Here is a 15,236-nt window from a genome sequence, read left to right as displayed (position 1 = left end):
CTTTCAGAAAGGACAGGAGACCCACAGGTGCCTATCAATGATTGTCAACTGACAGCACAATGAGTCAAAGGACTAGCAGCAGCAGCATGATGATGATAATGTTAAATGTGCTGTTTTAGGAACATCCATTGTAAATAAATGGAATTCAATAAACATTGAATAGCATATCATGCCGTTTGTCTGTGCCTTTTCCTCTGTGTTGTCCTGGCATATTCTACAGTATATGGCACTGGGCTGGGCATAACATGTTCATGTTTAGCAAACTGTGTCCAGTGTGTGGGATTGTTACGCCCTCTAATGGTTTAACTTTTATAGTGTGGAGTCTATTTTATATAACATTACAAGACTGATTATTACATTATTTGCTAATTGTGCTCATGAGGTGTTTCTATGACTTTGGAATAAATTGACAAAATCACCAATCCCAAGTTTTGATGGATTGGATAGGAACGAAGGGAAAAGTCATAGCAAGAAAGTTTTAGCTTGCAATAAGAAAGTAGCGTGGTGCAGACACTGTAAGACAAGAGTTATTCAGAGCAGGACATCGCTTCGGCCTTGAGATGAGGTTGAGCTCCGCGCCTACACATAACTAGGAACCAGTAGGCCTATAATGAAGGTTCCACTATATCTGTAAAATCCAAGGTTACTTTCCATCTAGTCTTAACCAATCATAAATGTATGGGCAAAGCCCTGTGTAATAAAATGTATTGACCCACGTGGTTCAAGGCTCTTTATGGAAATAGTAATGGTTACAGATAACAGCTTTGCTGCCTGTGATTTCTATGACGTGACGAGTCATTGGCCAAGTAATATATCTTTTGCTCTCTTTTAATAAATAGTTGAACTTAGAAGTTGTTTGTCTTTCCTGGAATAAAAGAACACGACAATAGACAAAAACACCACTAAGATGCAGCACCCACACCAAGTCTATCAACTAAGTACTCAGATTATTTTACAAGTAAAAGTAGCACTACTAGTATAGGCATTAACACATGCTTTAAAGTCCAAACGCACAATTCCTCGTTATGCAAAATGGCCATTTAGGCAACATATATTTTAAAATTATTTTATTACCATCATTGGTGCATTTATGTGTTCATCACTTACCTTTTGCACTTGGTGGAGTTTATTTGAACTACTTGATGCACTAGCTTAACCTATAATACTATATTATAATGTATATCATATATTACATTTGCAAAGTAACTGGTAAATAAATATGTAAAACAAATGTATTGGACTAAAAATGACATTTGTCCACAAAATGTAGTGGAGTAAAAGCATAAAGTGACATGATGTGAAAATACTCAATTAAAGAACAAGTACCTAACGTTTTACTGAAGTAGAGTGTTGAGTAAATGTACAGTTAAATTACAGCACTGATGGTTACACACTGTAAAGGCACCTACATGAACAGAAAAATAGGCCATTTTGATTCACTTAACAGCAGGAAATTGTATTAGTTAGATTACAAAATCTGAAACTTTTGAACATTAACAAACAGAATTTCCGTGTACACTGAAATGTAAAGCATTTTAAATGGCAGTGGGTTTGTTTTGCATTCATAACTCAAATTTCCAATCAAAGAATTCCTGATTGAAGAACATTTTGCTTAGCATACAAGATTATATCTAGTTTTTAAAATTCACAGAAAATTAAAAGTTATTCTGTAACATTACATAATGTAAATAAAACTCAAGCACAAATGATATGAAAAATGACAATAGGTGTAAAGAAATACATAGAAAGAAAATTGGAAGTACTTATAATTGTAATTGAGTAGTGCTTTCCCATTTTCGGAGCTCAATCTATAATTGCAGCTACATTATAAATTAAGTGTTTCACTCAACTAGTAAAATGCAGTATTTTCAGAATACAATACAGTAACAGAGTTAAAGTAAAATATATTTCAAATACATTTGTCTAAATGTTTTTCCCTCAACAAGTAACCTCTATAAAGACATAATAAAGAAAAGATGGCCACTATTTGAATGATTTGGAGAAAAACTGGTTGGAAAGACTTATTCATATTGAAAAGGCAACAGTGTGGATGTGAGTCAATAGCTATTTTAGTATTTTCTTTTTCAGGTTTTAAGGCTATACAAATCGTACCCTAACATGGAAAACATCTTAATCCAGAAACAGTTTTTCCATTACACCCCTGAGAATGAACATAATGTGGAAACACAGCTGAGAAGCTAAAATCTTTTTGTAACGAAGATCCAACTCTATTAATACTTGCCCCTCAGTTTTAAAACCTCTGAGTATATCTTTGTCCGGCCTTTTCCATTGAGGATTACACTCTCAAGTATTTGTCCAGGTTTTCATTGTATGGTGGTCAATTTAGCTTTTGCATCATAAGTGCCTGAACTAAAGTCATGTGATTCATTAGTCTTGTTAGTCCAACAAAAGGTGGATCTATATTTTTTTATCTAACTAAAAGTCAAGAATAAGGGCAGTGTCAACGTCTCAGGAAGAAGAAGTGATATTCCTAACATCATCACTCCATCCATTATCGATTAAGATTCTAAAACAGTCATCTCAATTTATGTTGCTTTCTTGGAGCTTACGATGGATTTAAGCATCAGCTCTGACTGTTAAAAGGGATTTTTGATTAATAAACTCCGCCTGCCAGGTCCAACAGCGACCCAGCAGCCTCCTGGGCCTCTGCGTCCAGCTGGAGGATCTCCACGGTCTCCAGGTCCAGCTCTGTGTCGCCGGGCAGCACCAGGTACTGGTACTGGTGAGACTCGTAGTAATGTAACTCGATGTAACCGCTGTCTGACAGGGGGTCCTTCTCCATGTCCTCGCTGACATCGCTCTGATGGTATTCAACCGACTCCATGGTGACGAGCTCCTCGTGATCCGGGGTCAAAGGGCACGGTGGGTTTTCAGAGAAAGGTGTGTTATCAGCGGCCATGATTTGGGTTGATGGCGAGGAGAGGAGAAGGGTGTGAGAGAGAGGATCTGCATGAATGAAAAACAATGCATGAAGCAGAATATGAGTCAGAAAGAAGCACTACAGCCAAACGTTATAGAAAACAGACGCCACACAGAGAATACATTTCCCGTTTCTGTGTCCCTTTTTGTATCGGCCGCACACCCTTTAGGAGACTTATCTGGTGGAGTCTATAACCTCCAATGGAAAATATTTAACACAGATTGTAAACAACCTTTTCGCCAAAAAATCACCAAAGTCTATTTTGAACCACATTTCAAAATGCAAAATATTTTCCAAAGGATCTAACAATAAAATTACATTTTCAGACGAACCAATCAGAATAAATTACATTTGTTCGAGACATACTTGTCTGTTAGTCTGCCTCAGTAACACACTCTTGTGAGATCTGGCAACTCAGAACATTACCGCTAGTCAAACTGTGTCAAAATGTGAAGCTAAAATCAACTAACGCTATAAAAACTATCTTTACTTTTAGAACGGCGATGCTGTAGTTAAGAGGAAAAATATGTATTTCAAATTTTTGGTGAACTGTCCATTCATTAGAAAAATCCTTTTCATGTAGCCTGGTCAAACAACCACTTGTCAGACTCTTCAGTGGGTATGTGGACCCATATAGCACATAGGCTAGGAAATAAAAACGGGGGACACATAAAGGAAACTAAGCTATTGATGGGTTGCTAAGGTATTAAAAGGTTGTTGCCATGACAACGTAACACAAACACAGGAATAATGTTGCATGCTGTGAATTCTTCAGAGAGGGAGAAAAGCTGCATGTAATAAAAGTGTCTCAGAGAGATGTTCCTGCATTCAAAAAACATTGCAGAAGAATACAAATTCATAAAAGGTTAAATATGTAAGTTTAGAGTTAATTAAGAGACATGAGCCTGCTGTGAGTGTCCTCTCCACTGACCTGACATTTCCATAGAGTCGCACACTGCAGGAACCCCAAACTCTGCTCCCTCCAGCCTGCACACAACACGGAGAGAAAGTTAGATAACTACATGTGTTTGTTTGTTTGCAGTAAAGAGTCATTCAAATGTGCAATTAAGATGAAACATCTCGAGCACCACACACAAAGTCTATTTCATTGCTGCATTAGAAACAATATCACTGAAGCAATGTTTTGGGGTTCTTTTTGTATGATTTTTCCTCCTATTGTTAAATCCAACAATATATCTTTAAAACAAAAAAGAGTGAAAGATTGCAACTTTTAAGTCTCGAAATTCTATTTTTCATCCATTGTATATATATTGTATGTATAAATAGAATATATAGTATAGCCCAAAAAATCTCAAGATATTTTATAAAAAAATTAATAAATGTGAGAACAGAACAATTCATACATTTCCGAAATCTAAGATTTTTTTTGTTCACCAAATAATAAAAAAAAAAAACTGAACAAATCCAATACTTAGTAAAGTTACGACTTAAAACAGCTTACCTAAATGTACCACAGGTGCATGAAGCTGGTTGCATTTGATGTATTGAATACTATACTTAATAGAGTTTTATTAGCTTTGAATTTGTGGAACTAAAGATGTTTTTCTTCTCAGAATGAAAAATATTGATTGTTGTACAAACTCTGTGATTATGTACTCACAATACAGGCTTGTTTAACAGATTGATGTTGGTGCTGTGATAACTGTGGGTCTTCCTCAGCACCTCGAGGAGCGCCGGCCGGTACTCTGGACACACACACCACAGCGACCCCTTCCCCACTGACTGAATCAAACATAGAAAAACACATTTGAAACATTCAAACTGCTGCAGCCCATGCAAAGACGCTGACCAAAACAACCTCAACACATGTGGAGAACATTATAGAAATTATAGAAAAGGGCAGTTTAGTTGCTGACTCGACTACAGATCAGCACATCTGGCTTCAAAGTGTTGCTCAAGGACATTTTGGTTGCTCCTAATGCTGTAAACACAAGACCTCATAAGACATATCTGAATAAAGTCATTCATGATGTTATCCTCTCAAGACTTGACTACTGTAACTCCCGCCTTTCTGGCCTTAAACAAAAGTCACTCCAGCCTCCAGCTGGTTCAGGATGTAGCAGCTCAGCATGCCAATCCTGGCTTCTCAATATTGACTCCCTGATGGTTTGAGAATTGTAAGAATGTACTGATCCCCTTTAACGGAGGGTCTAACCCAATGGCTACATACTGTAAATGTTGACCTCATATGAACCAGTTTTCAGTCTTAGATCCTCTGACCTGAATCTAATGGTGACTGTGCTTTTTTGATCAGGTCCCCTGCCTAAAGAGATTAGGCTCGCAGAACCAGTAATCACTATTGAATTCATTCTTAAAACCTGTAGACATGCTTTTGTTCGTTGCATCCATTGTATTTACATGTCTTTATTGTTTGGATCCTTGTACTGTTTTACTAAAACGGTTTGGTTTATTTTAAGCTAATGTACTTCCAGGATTTTTGCTGTTTTGCATCCTGATTGTTGATTGCACTTATTATATCAGTGACACACACATAAAAGTGTCAGCTAAATTAAATGTAATGTTATCTGTCATTATTTCTCTCGTATTGTATACGCCCCCTTGTTTTTGTGTGGGAAGTTGAACTTAGTTTGAATTACTGTTGTTTGCCCTCACTGTATATAATGCATAGTATTCCCACCTGGCTCTTGTCCCTCTGAATGCGACGGAAGCTCTTGCTCAGCGACAGGTTGTGTCTGACAGAGTTCCTCCAGCCTCCGGTGGCCGTCCTGTAGTAGGGGAAATTTTTCACTATCCAATCGTAAATGTCCTTAACTGGAAACCTCTTGTCAGGTGAGTCTTCTATCGCCATGAAAATCAGACTACTGAAGGAGTACGGTGGTTTGGACATGGCAGGAGAAAGAGGTTGGGTAGGTGTGAAGGACTCAAGCTGAGGCAGCGTTGTGATTTTGGGAAGGGGCTGCAGCGGGAGCAGGTTGCCCCTCTGATGCAGCCAGTTGAGGCAGGTCAGGTCGTCCTGGTCAGGGACAGTCGCTGTGCTGAAGCACTGTATGTGTTGTCCTTCAAGGCCCTGAGACGCTGTGCAGTGTGAAAGAGGTGAGAAAGAGTGGAGAGACTCTGCTGTTGCTGGAGAAAGTGAGGAAGGGGACGGGGGGAAAGAAATGGGTGAAAGTGGGAGGGAAAGATGATCATTGGAGCAGCCGGTCTGCTGCGGTGAGGACGAAAAAGGCAGGGACCCTCCAAAAGTAGAAGTACATGGTGATGAGGGCGAAAGCAAGTGAGAGCTATTCTCCATCTCTCTCCCAAGAGAAAACATCCAGAATCATTCAGCTCCTGGAAGAAACGAGAGAAATGAATCACAGTTACTGCTGCAAAATTGTTTTCATGAAAACAGGATTAAAAGTTGGCTCTAATAGCTGCACTTGTATCTTATTCAGTATCCCTAATGTTTTTTCTATAAACATCTCTTGCCTTTTGGGTAATCAATCAATCAATCAATCAATCAATCAATCAATGTTTATTTGTATAGCCCAGTATCACAAATGTTACATTTGTCTCAGTGGACTTCACAGTTTGTACACATTGTTGAAACTAAATGAATATTTGCTTCCTATGACCACGACTGCTACTACTAGGACTACTATTAGTCCCACTAGTTGTACTCTGATACTTAAATCCATTAATTATTTATCTAAATATAAGTAACTTTGCATTAAGGATTCACGTCAACTCCAGCCCAATTTATTAATAAACTCAACGTTACAAATCATTAAGGCTTTACAAAGCATTTGTCTTTCACCAAACCCTAAAAATGACCTTTCAAAATAAAAACAATAATTCAGCAAGGTCCAACAAAACTGATGGAAAAATGCTGGAAAAATGTTTCAGTTAAATGTTAGCTATCCGTTCCCCTCTGATGCGCATCCTCTAAACGTGCAAAGTCCACTTTGTGCACACTCTTCTAACACTCACGGTCAGGTACCTTTGTCTTATAGGAACAAAACCTGTCCGGTGAACAGGTGCATGTCTATTAGAGTAATTGTTACTCTAATTCAAAGTACGCTAACGTTGATTTAGTTAGTTTAACACAATAATGATACCATTGTTAGCGTGTAAAATCTAATTTATAATGCTCTGAAGGGTTGTATGTGATGCCAGCCACATGGCTCTACAATGCAGTTCAGGAGGCAAATGGCGGAACAATATAAAGTTTCATATAGACAAGAAAGCCGCCTTTTCCCCCTCAGGTGATGTTACCTAGTGGTTCAAAATGCATATTATTAACTAGTTACTCACCAATTTTCAATAACGATGACCCTGGCAGAACACTTCTCCTTGAATGTTAAAAAAAACAAAGCCTTTGAAGAGTTAAAGGTGAAGTTGTGGTGTTTAAAGCTGGACTCGGGAGTCGGACACTCTCTCTCCTTGTTCTGTTGCCGTCTGGGGTCTCCATGGAAACCGAAAGGACGCTTTGCACTGTGCGCGTTGCCGTGCGCGCTCCCATAACTCACGTCCGTGACCACCATCAAGTGGTCATAATGCAGCAGGAGCAACACCTATTGATCGTTTACATTCTTCCGATTATTGTTTTTTTACATAAACGGTTTGATCTATACAATGTCAGAAAACAGTGAAAATGTACATTTGTAGATGAAGTCCGAAGTGGGAAGTTGTTCCCACAACAGAAATAATTCACATGTTGCCCTAATCCTTTCTGTTCATTCCAGTTTCTCAAAGTGCAATGGGATGTTTTTAGATGTCTTTGTTTTGTCAGCACAAAACCCAAAGACATTCATTTGAACATGAATAAAACAGATGCAACAAATACAGAAGAACTAGATTTAGAAACTTTTCAAATCGAATACACAAAGCTTAATATATTTATTTTTTTCTAGAAAAATCCAAACATTGTCATGCTTTTTCAAATGTATTTAAATAAAATTCAGGACTTACAAGAGAGATAATGCAGCAACATTACCATACCAGAAAATGGTACTTGACTCATGTGTGCAATATGAGTTTTATGTCTGTGGGGTGAGTTTATTGTTGCGTGAAAATACTGTAAATCATGGGACATTTTATAAAAGGGAATTAGAACTGAATTTGAGTTGAGATTAAACACATCTCAGAATGAAAGCCCGTGTTTTCAAAGTTAGATGGCCAAAAATAAGCATTTGTCAGAGTTACTGTACACTCATGGAGAAAAACAACTTTCACTGAGACATTTTCTGTGTCACAATTTGTGGTTAAATCAATGAAGCCTTTTCATTAATCAACATGTCTATCTGACAAGCTCAACACACACTGCAGTTCAACACCATCTACATTTGTTTTTGAGTTTACCAACAAAAGAGTGTATAAAGGCAGGAGTACAAACACTCAACAACCAAATGTTTTGGGTCCAATACACTTGGATTTCAGGTGAAGAAATGCTTCACGGTCACCTGACCAAGTGAGAGGTTAACCAATATATAATGATGGGCTGAAACACTGCAATCACTACAGTGATGTAAAGACGGAATTGAGGTTTGGCACTTGATCCGGTTCCCATGGAGTCCGTGGAGGGAATGATCTTCATTTTCAGAGATCGAACCTGCGAAGACAGAAAAATATTTAAGGCTACACTTCAGGTATCATCCATTATTAACCATGGGCCAGGTCTACTGTAAACAGGTATATGTCATATCTGTAAAGGTTTAAAGTTGTTTACAGTTTGAATATGTATAAAGCTGTGTTAATGTTTTATATATTGTATTCGTATTTTTTGTCTCGTTTCTTATCTTGTTTTATTTTAAACTTTTTTCCCTTTGTTTTTTTTATTCCTTAGCTGCTGTAACAGGCTAACTTACACAAGGGATCAACAAGATTTTATAAAAATGCTAAACAATGAGTCATCACAGTGTATCTTTAACACATCAGTATATTTTATATTTTGATCATCAAAACCAGATACACAGGGTTTAGTAAACGCTTTAACATGCATGTTCAGTTTAAAATAATAAGCTGAAAGTATTCAAATGTATTTTGTTTTCTGATTAGGAAAAAAACCTTCTTCATTTAAGATTTGTAAATATAGTTGTTCATACTTACAAGGAAGAACATAAGGGCACAAGAGGACCAGGCAAGGGCCACATAGTAACCATCGCTGCCAAACAGTAAGCCAAACAACACTGTGAAGATCATCCTAGAGGGGAAGCATAACAAAAAGTGAGTTAATATGAATTTATGAAGCATTTTAAATGCCTTATTTACAAAGGTACATTTTTAACAACTGAGCGGACTTTGAATAAACTCATCTTTAATGTAGCAGTTTGGTTTTATTACACAATAAGTTGGAGCTTTGGTAAAAAACTAACCCTTACACTTACTTGCTTTGTAAAATATAATAAGCATCTTAAATAACACAATATTTACCCGACATATTTGTATCCACTGTAGGCGATGAGATCAAATGTTGACAGGTCGCTGTGCACTGTCAGCAGGTACAAACTCAACAGCATCACCAACACCTCGATGATGACCCACACGAGGGCGGTGCTGGCACACAGACCTAGAACCTCGGGACTGAACCTTCACACAGAGACAATCCTTATTAAACTTTAAATACAGATTTACTGTAAGTCATAAAGAAAATTAAATATGGAAAAATAACTTACCGTTTCTGAATGCCGAGGGCCATTCCAGCAAGTAAAATGTAGGTAATGAAAGCCATCGCTAAAAGACAAAAAGTACAGTTAATGCACTATACAGGCATCAGGAAATCCTCTGTCACTGATATGTTTTGTATTTATAGAAAACGTACTTGGTATGTAGAGATCTGGTGCGTTCACATCCTGTCGTGGAGGCAGTGGCGTGTCCCGATGGTAACGCACTTCCCAATCCTAACAAGAACACAAATACAGAAGAGGCTGTCGTCAGTAAAGCTCTTTAATCTGAAGGGTCTACAAGATGGAAAAACTTAGTTTGTATTAAACAATAAAATGGAAACTAGAGAATAACTTTATGGAAGTTAATTCAAACAAGATTAAAGCTCAATGATAAATTAGGGCTAACAGCAGTCCAAGCAGATCGATAAAAGCACACATTAAGTTAATACAGACTAAGACATAGCACTTAAAATATGCTCTTGAAAGAAAATATGGCATCTTAAAAATAATAGACATCTAAAACCAAATAATGAAGAAGAAGATAAGAAGGGAAACTGGAAATAGATATGTCACCTTTTTTATTTTATATTAAAAGTTCACATGATACACAAGTATGTGTTATGGCCATTTTTGACTTGAGCCATTTTTCTCTGTTATATTTTAAATGATTATGGTAATTATTCTTGTCTGTACATATGTGTACGTATATGTATGGCCTTTTGTGACCCTTGCTTTACGAGGTCTGTGTAGTTCGGTCATTATCAGGGCACAGATTGTTTGGGACTTGATTAACAATCTCAATAAGTTCAAGTGTGTGGGAACTAACTGAGCTTAGTGCACTTTCCCACCCTGACAATCACGCCATCATGATGTATAAATGAAGCTGGAGTGGTGATTAAGTGGCTGATTATCTTGTTTGCATGGTTTCAATGAGATATGTGGGTGTAAATATGATACCAGGCAAAATTATCAAGCAGCTATGTACGATATTAAATGTTTTGTGTCGTCCTGAATGCTGTAGGACAAAGTGTGAATGGCTGTGATTACCTGATGTGTGTAGGGGAACATGAGGATCATAAGTTTCTTCAACACATATCTGGTGTCGACGGCAAAGAAGTATTTCAGCTTGTTCACAGACATGAACTTGCTGATCTGAAAGGTAAAGGAAGGGCAAACATTAACTTAGCAGATGAAGAGTGAAAGTCTGCCAAAGTTAATAAATACAGTTGAGTCACGGTATTGTTTCAAAAGGAGGCTTCGACCGCCCTTAGCACTGTGCAACACCCAGTCTATGTAGAGTTACAAATCCGGCGGATCAACATCAGTTTAATTAAACTGCTTTCCACGTGCAATACATTTACTTTGTGAGGACCTACCCTTTTTCTTCGGTGAGTTAATTCACAGACGGTTTCTCTTTATTAAAAAGGCAAACCAGAAATGTGTCTGCTTTATTGAAAGACCTGTCCACTTACAATGACTCCCCTTAGTAATTATGTTTAAACCCAGTATTTCTGTACAGCTGCAAATAAAGACGAGGCTGCACTTATATTAATAGTGTTGTCATTTTTGGACAATTGATTCGAGCGGTTCAACCGTGTAAATGAAAGTACACATCAATGTGGTTCTATGTTGAATGACTTTAATTGACCAACTTGTTACCTTTTTGGACATAAATTAAATAAAATGGCACAAGAACACCTTCATGGAAGAAAACGTTGACTTTGCACCCGTTTAGACCTATTATTTGATCACATTATGTATTTGTGGTTCATCTACACCTGTATTAAAACTGTCAACTTGAGATTGAATCACCCAAGATATATTTTTGTGGTAGAAGTCAATTATTTATCAAATCTAGGACTTTACCTTATTTATAAGTTACTGGGTTAAAACCCCATACGAGTAGAAATCAATATCCTTGTTTTCCTCACCTCCTTGTTCACCATATCTTTTCCTGTGTTTGCTAAAGAGGAGCCGTACATCATTGCAGCGTTGGCCATCGGGTCAGCAAACATGTTGTTCGGCCCAGCGCCCCCTTGCATGTCATTTTGGGGTCCTGCCATATTGTACCCAGGAGTGTAGTATCCTTGACTGTTCATTGCTGGTGCTGCAGAGCTGGTGTCATCAAACAGCACAGAGTCTGCTGTGGGAGGGGGTGCACGAGCTCTCGGTTTAGCTGTGGAAAGGAAAAACACAACGGATTACAAAGAGGGTATTTAATAAGTATCAAACCTTGGTGATATTCATGTATTTACCAGCTTATTATCTACAATATCAACTATAACCTGAACTCAAATGGTTTAATTTGTTCATATAATAGATGAATATGAGTGATGAGCAAGATAATGAGAGAAGCTCCTGCAACAAATCCTATTCAAAAAGTTGTGATTTTCAGTTTGTGTACCATTGTTTTATCCTATTGTTGATTCAATTAAATGTACAGTTTTAGAGGCTGTCATTGTGATGCTTGAATTGTAATGCATTGGACTGGTCTTTCTAATATATTTTCCAAACCACGTAGATCAATTAAGGTGGACTATAATAAACCTAAAGCAGGAAGAGATTAACTTAAGCTCAGTGTGCCTAGCTGTACTTGGTAAGAAAATAGGAAGTAGAAACCATGGACGGATATTTGTCAAATTTTTCCCAAAAACGTTAACTCTTAGTAATACGGTGATTCATGAAGGTTCCACTTACTTGCTCGGTACCCCTGTTGTGGCAAGTCCATGTTGACGTTTGCTGACGTTAGCTTAAAATAAAAACATTCACACAATAGCTACATCTCAGCTAATTTAAGTCATTTTTGTCATCTTAGAGCAGCACTGTGATGTTATACCACAGCTTACATTAAAACACATTTAATTCAATACATGATACAAGTAAGATGTTAGCTTTGCTCACGCTAATACCAACAGCTAACCTAACAGTACGTGTAAACTTATTCAATGGTAGCTAACAGTTAATGCTAACAGTTACTGCTAGCTACATAGCCAGGCAAGCTAAGTTAACAACATCATATTTTCAACCAACAGTCGATGAAGCCGCCCAGTTGGAATACACATATAAAATCAGTATTTTAAAGGTACACACTGCGTGACTGATGGATAATGTTTACGATTATTAAGTAAAAAAGGAGCAGAAGAGCCCAGCTTACCTGCACAGCTAACGTTGTTAGCTAGCTACGTGGCTACAACCGGACTGATCCCACCCATCCACTGCGGTTGGCTGAATTCAGTGTGCCTGCGTGGCAGACAACCATGTAAGTATACAAGTACACAGCTGTCCAAATACACACAGCAGGTACTGCTAAGACTTCCTTGTGTAAATCATTTTTGATCTTACTAATTTCTTTCCTATTATTGGTTGCATTTAGAACTTTAGAGGGAAACTGATTTATTACATTCTCAGTAGTGGCACATAACTTGTTCTTAATGAACTGTCAGTATTCCTGCCAATGTATACTTCCAGTACACTACAATACAATTCTGAGTTGAATATGCAACTTAAATCTTACCATCTGTCGTAGGGCGGTGGTGGCTCAGTCCGTAGGGACTCGGCCTGGGATCCGGAAGGTTACTGGTTCGAGTCTCGGAACGACTAAGTGACTACCGAGGTGCCCCTGAGCAAGGTGCACTACACTACTCCCCGAGCGCCGACCTAATGGTTGCTCACTGCTCCTAACACTAGGATGGGTCAAATGCAGAGATCTTTTGATTGTAATACTCTTACATAGGTAACATTTTGAATTATAACAAAGTATTTCTAGCTGTGAGACTGCACAAGTATGTTTAATCCACTGCTAGACCCTACTGTACACGCCTGAGCAAGACCATCACAACAGGCATGATGTAAAGGTCAGCATTCATAAGACATACTCATTTGGTTGCAATAAAAACAGATGGTTGCAATCTACAACATTGTTATACTCATCGCAGGTTTATGCATCAAGTAAAGATAGATTTAAAAAAGTAACTTTTGAAAGGTTTTAAAGTAAATTTACTAAAATAATGTCCGTATGTCCAATTTTGAGATACTTGTAGTTAGATTATTTTCATTTTTAGCACCTTTATACAGTACCTATGCTTCATTATTTGAACATTTAAAACAAGTTAATTAAATGTAAAAATACTAAACAGTAGTCAAATAATGCAGTTAAATGAACTCCATCTGGACCAGCCACAATTCCACTACTTTCATGTTGGCCACTTAAGAACAAGTTGTTGCTATTACTTCAAAAGTATTTTACTAACATAACCTTAATACATTTTACTATGCATCTATACAATACTATTTCAATGCCAAGCTAAAAAATATATAATATGTTATAAAAATATTTCCCATAGGCCTACCCTTTTACAGTATTTTAAATTACATTATTGAAATACTATTACCACTTTTATAGATTTGAATCGACATTTATTTTACTACCAGTAAACTTTACATACTTTGTTTAGGCATGTAACAATATGCACTGTACAGTCACAGCAAAACAATTAAGGTGTGAATTTAACACCCACTAAAACAAATTAAAAAAGTGTGTGGCATGAGGATGTTTAATGCTTTGTGAGGCATGTTTGTGTGTGGGATGTGTGGGTGGGTTTGGGGGAGTTTTTTAGGATGAGTAAATGGTATTGGAATCTAAACTTTATTTTTCCCCTCCAGAAAATGGTTATCTTTTGTAGGGAAAACATGGAGTGAAAACCACTAATATGCTAACATGTAATATACAAAATTCAAAATATTAAATTCAGTACGTTACTCACTAAAGTGGGCATGTCTGATGCGCAGACATTATCTAATAAAAAAAGAGATAAAGGAACAGCTGGTGGATGAATGACGCTGCAATCAGGAGAAAAAAGTTGACCGACATGTTGGGACTTGTCACAATTAGAGACACAGCCTGTTTGGCCTCATAGCATTCCTGAAGATTTAGTCATCAGACTCTCACCTTTACCCCATATCTCTTCCGATGATACCATCAACCACATTGACAATAAAACATCCTGTATATTTTTCCTCATTATCACAGGGGTGAAATATTGTTGAAATGTGAAATTTAAAACTTGGGAGTGAAATGGACCAATAAGCAACAGGCATGCTTTATTCAATGTCATGCTTGCGGCAGTTTCAGTTTAACTCCATTGTATCTATCCTCCTCATTCATAAGTTATGAAGAGACAGAAGGCCACGATTCAACGTCTTAACTTCTCTGTAGATGAGGGTTAGTAATATACAAAAAAATTCTCCTTTTCCCACCTAAAAGATTTATCACAAACCGTCTTTGCAATTATCTTTAGTGACTCTTTTAAAAAAACATTAATATTCCACACTTCTTATTCCTACAGTACAGAGTAGAATTAGGAGTAATGTGAGACACTGGTGTATCAGCAGTGAGGAGAAATGTGCCTTTGCCGGGAACTCTGTCCTTGGGGACTGCAAGGTCAGCAGCTGCTGTGACAGCCTAAGCTTACTGAATCTACAGCATGCAGCTTTTGAATCTCGTCTATTTTGTGCTTGATAGTAAAAAAATCAGTTGTTGAAACGGTTAGTGAATTAATTGAGAAGCACTGTGGCGATGCACTGACTCATCTCCACAGGCATGCTTGTGTGTTGATGTGGTTTTTGTAGTGAAAGTGACTACCAAAGACCTAAGACCTCACCACCATTAG

General features: G+C 37.5%; 2 protein-coding genes across 2 annotated transcripts; both read right to left on the bottom strand.

Annotated features, from left to right (window-relative positions):
• Nucleotides 1-1,282: 1,282 nt before the first annotated feature.
• LOC104968223 (forkhead box protein N2) lies at nt 1,283-7,737 on the bottom strand. The gene is made up of 5 exons (XM_010797803.1): nt 7,217-7,737; nt 5,601-6,253; nt 4,563-4,684; nt 3,873-3,928; nt 1,283-2,967 (listed from the first exon to the last, which is right to left on the bottom strand). Exons 2-5 carry the CDS (start codon nt 6,234-6,236, stop codon nt 2,615-2,617), a joined length of 1,167 nt encoding a protein of 388 aa, XP_010796105.1. The 5' UTR covers nt 6,237-6,253; nt 7,217-7,737; the 3' UTR covers nt 1,283-2,614.
• Nucleotides 7,738-7,944: 207 nt separating this feature from the next.
• Nucleotides 7,945-13,153, bottom strand: yif1a (Yip1 interacting factor homolog A (S. cerevisiae)). The gene is made up of 10 exons (XM_010797802.1): nt 13,082-13,153; nt 12,722-12,807; nt 12,265-12,316; nt 11,499-11,743; nt 10,615-10,719; nt 9,723-9,801; nt 9,577-9,634; nt 9,335-9,490; nt 9,011-9,104; nt 7,945-8,513 (listed from the first exon to the last, which is right to left on the bottom strand). Exons 3-10 carry the CDS (start codon nt 12,293-12,295, stop codon nt 8,361-8,363), a joined length of 921 nt encoding a protein of 306 aa, XP_010796104.1. The 5' UTR covers nt 12,296-12,316; nt 12,722-12,807; nt 13,082-13,153; the 3' UTR covers nt 7,945-8,360.
• Nucleotides 13,154-15,236: the final 2,083 nt, after the last annotated feature.

This window comes from Notothenia coriiceps, unplaced genomic scaffold (assembly GCF_000735185.1).
Source record: "Notothenia coriiceps isolate Sejong01 unplaced genomic scaffold, NC01 NC01_scaffold00038401, whole genome shotgun sequence".
Taxonomy (NCBI): Eukaryota; Metazoa; Chordata; class Actinopteri; order Perciformes; family Nototheniidae; genus Notothenia; species Notothenia coriiceps.
Note: the sequence above shows the minus strand (reverse complement) of the source record. Positions and strands in the feature narration are given on the sequence as shown.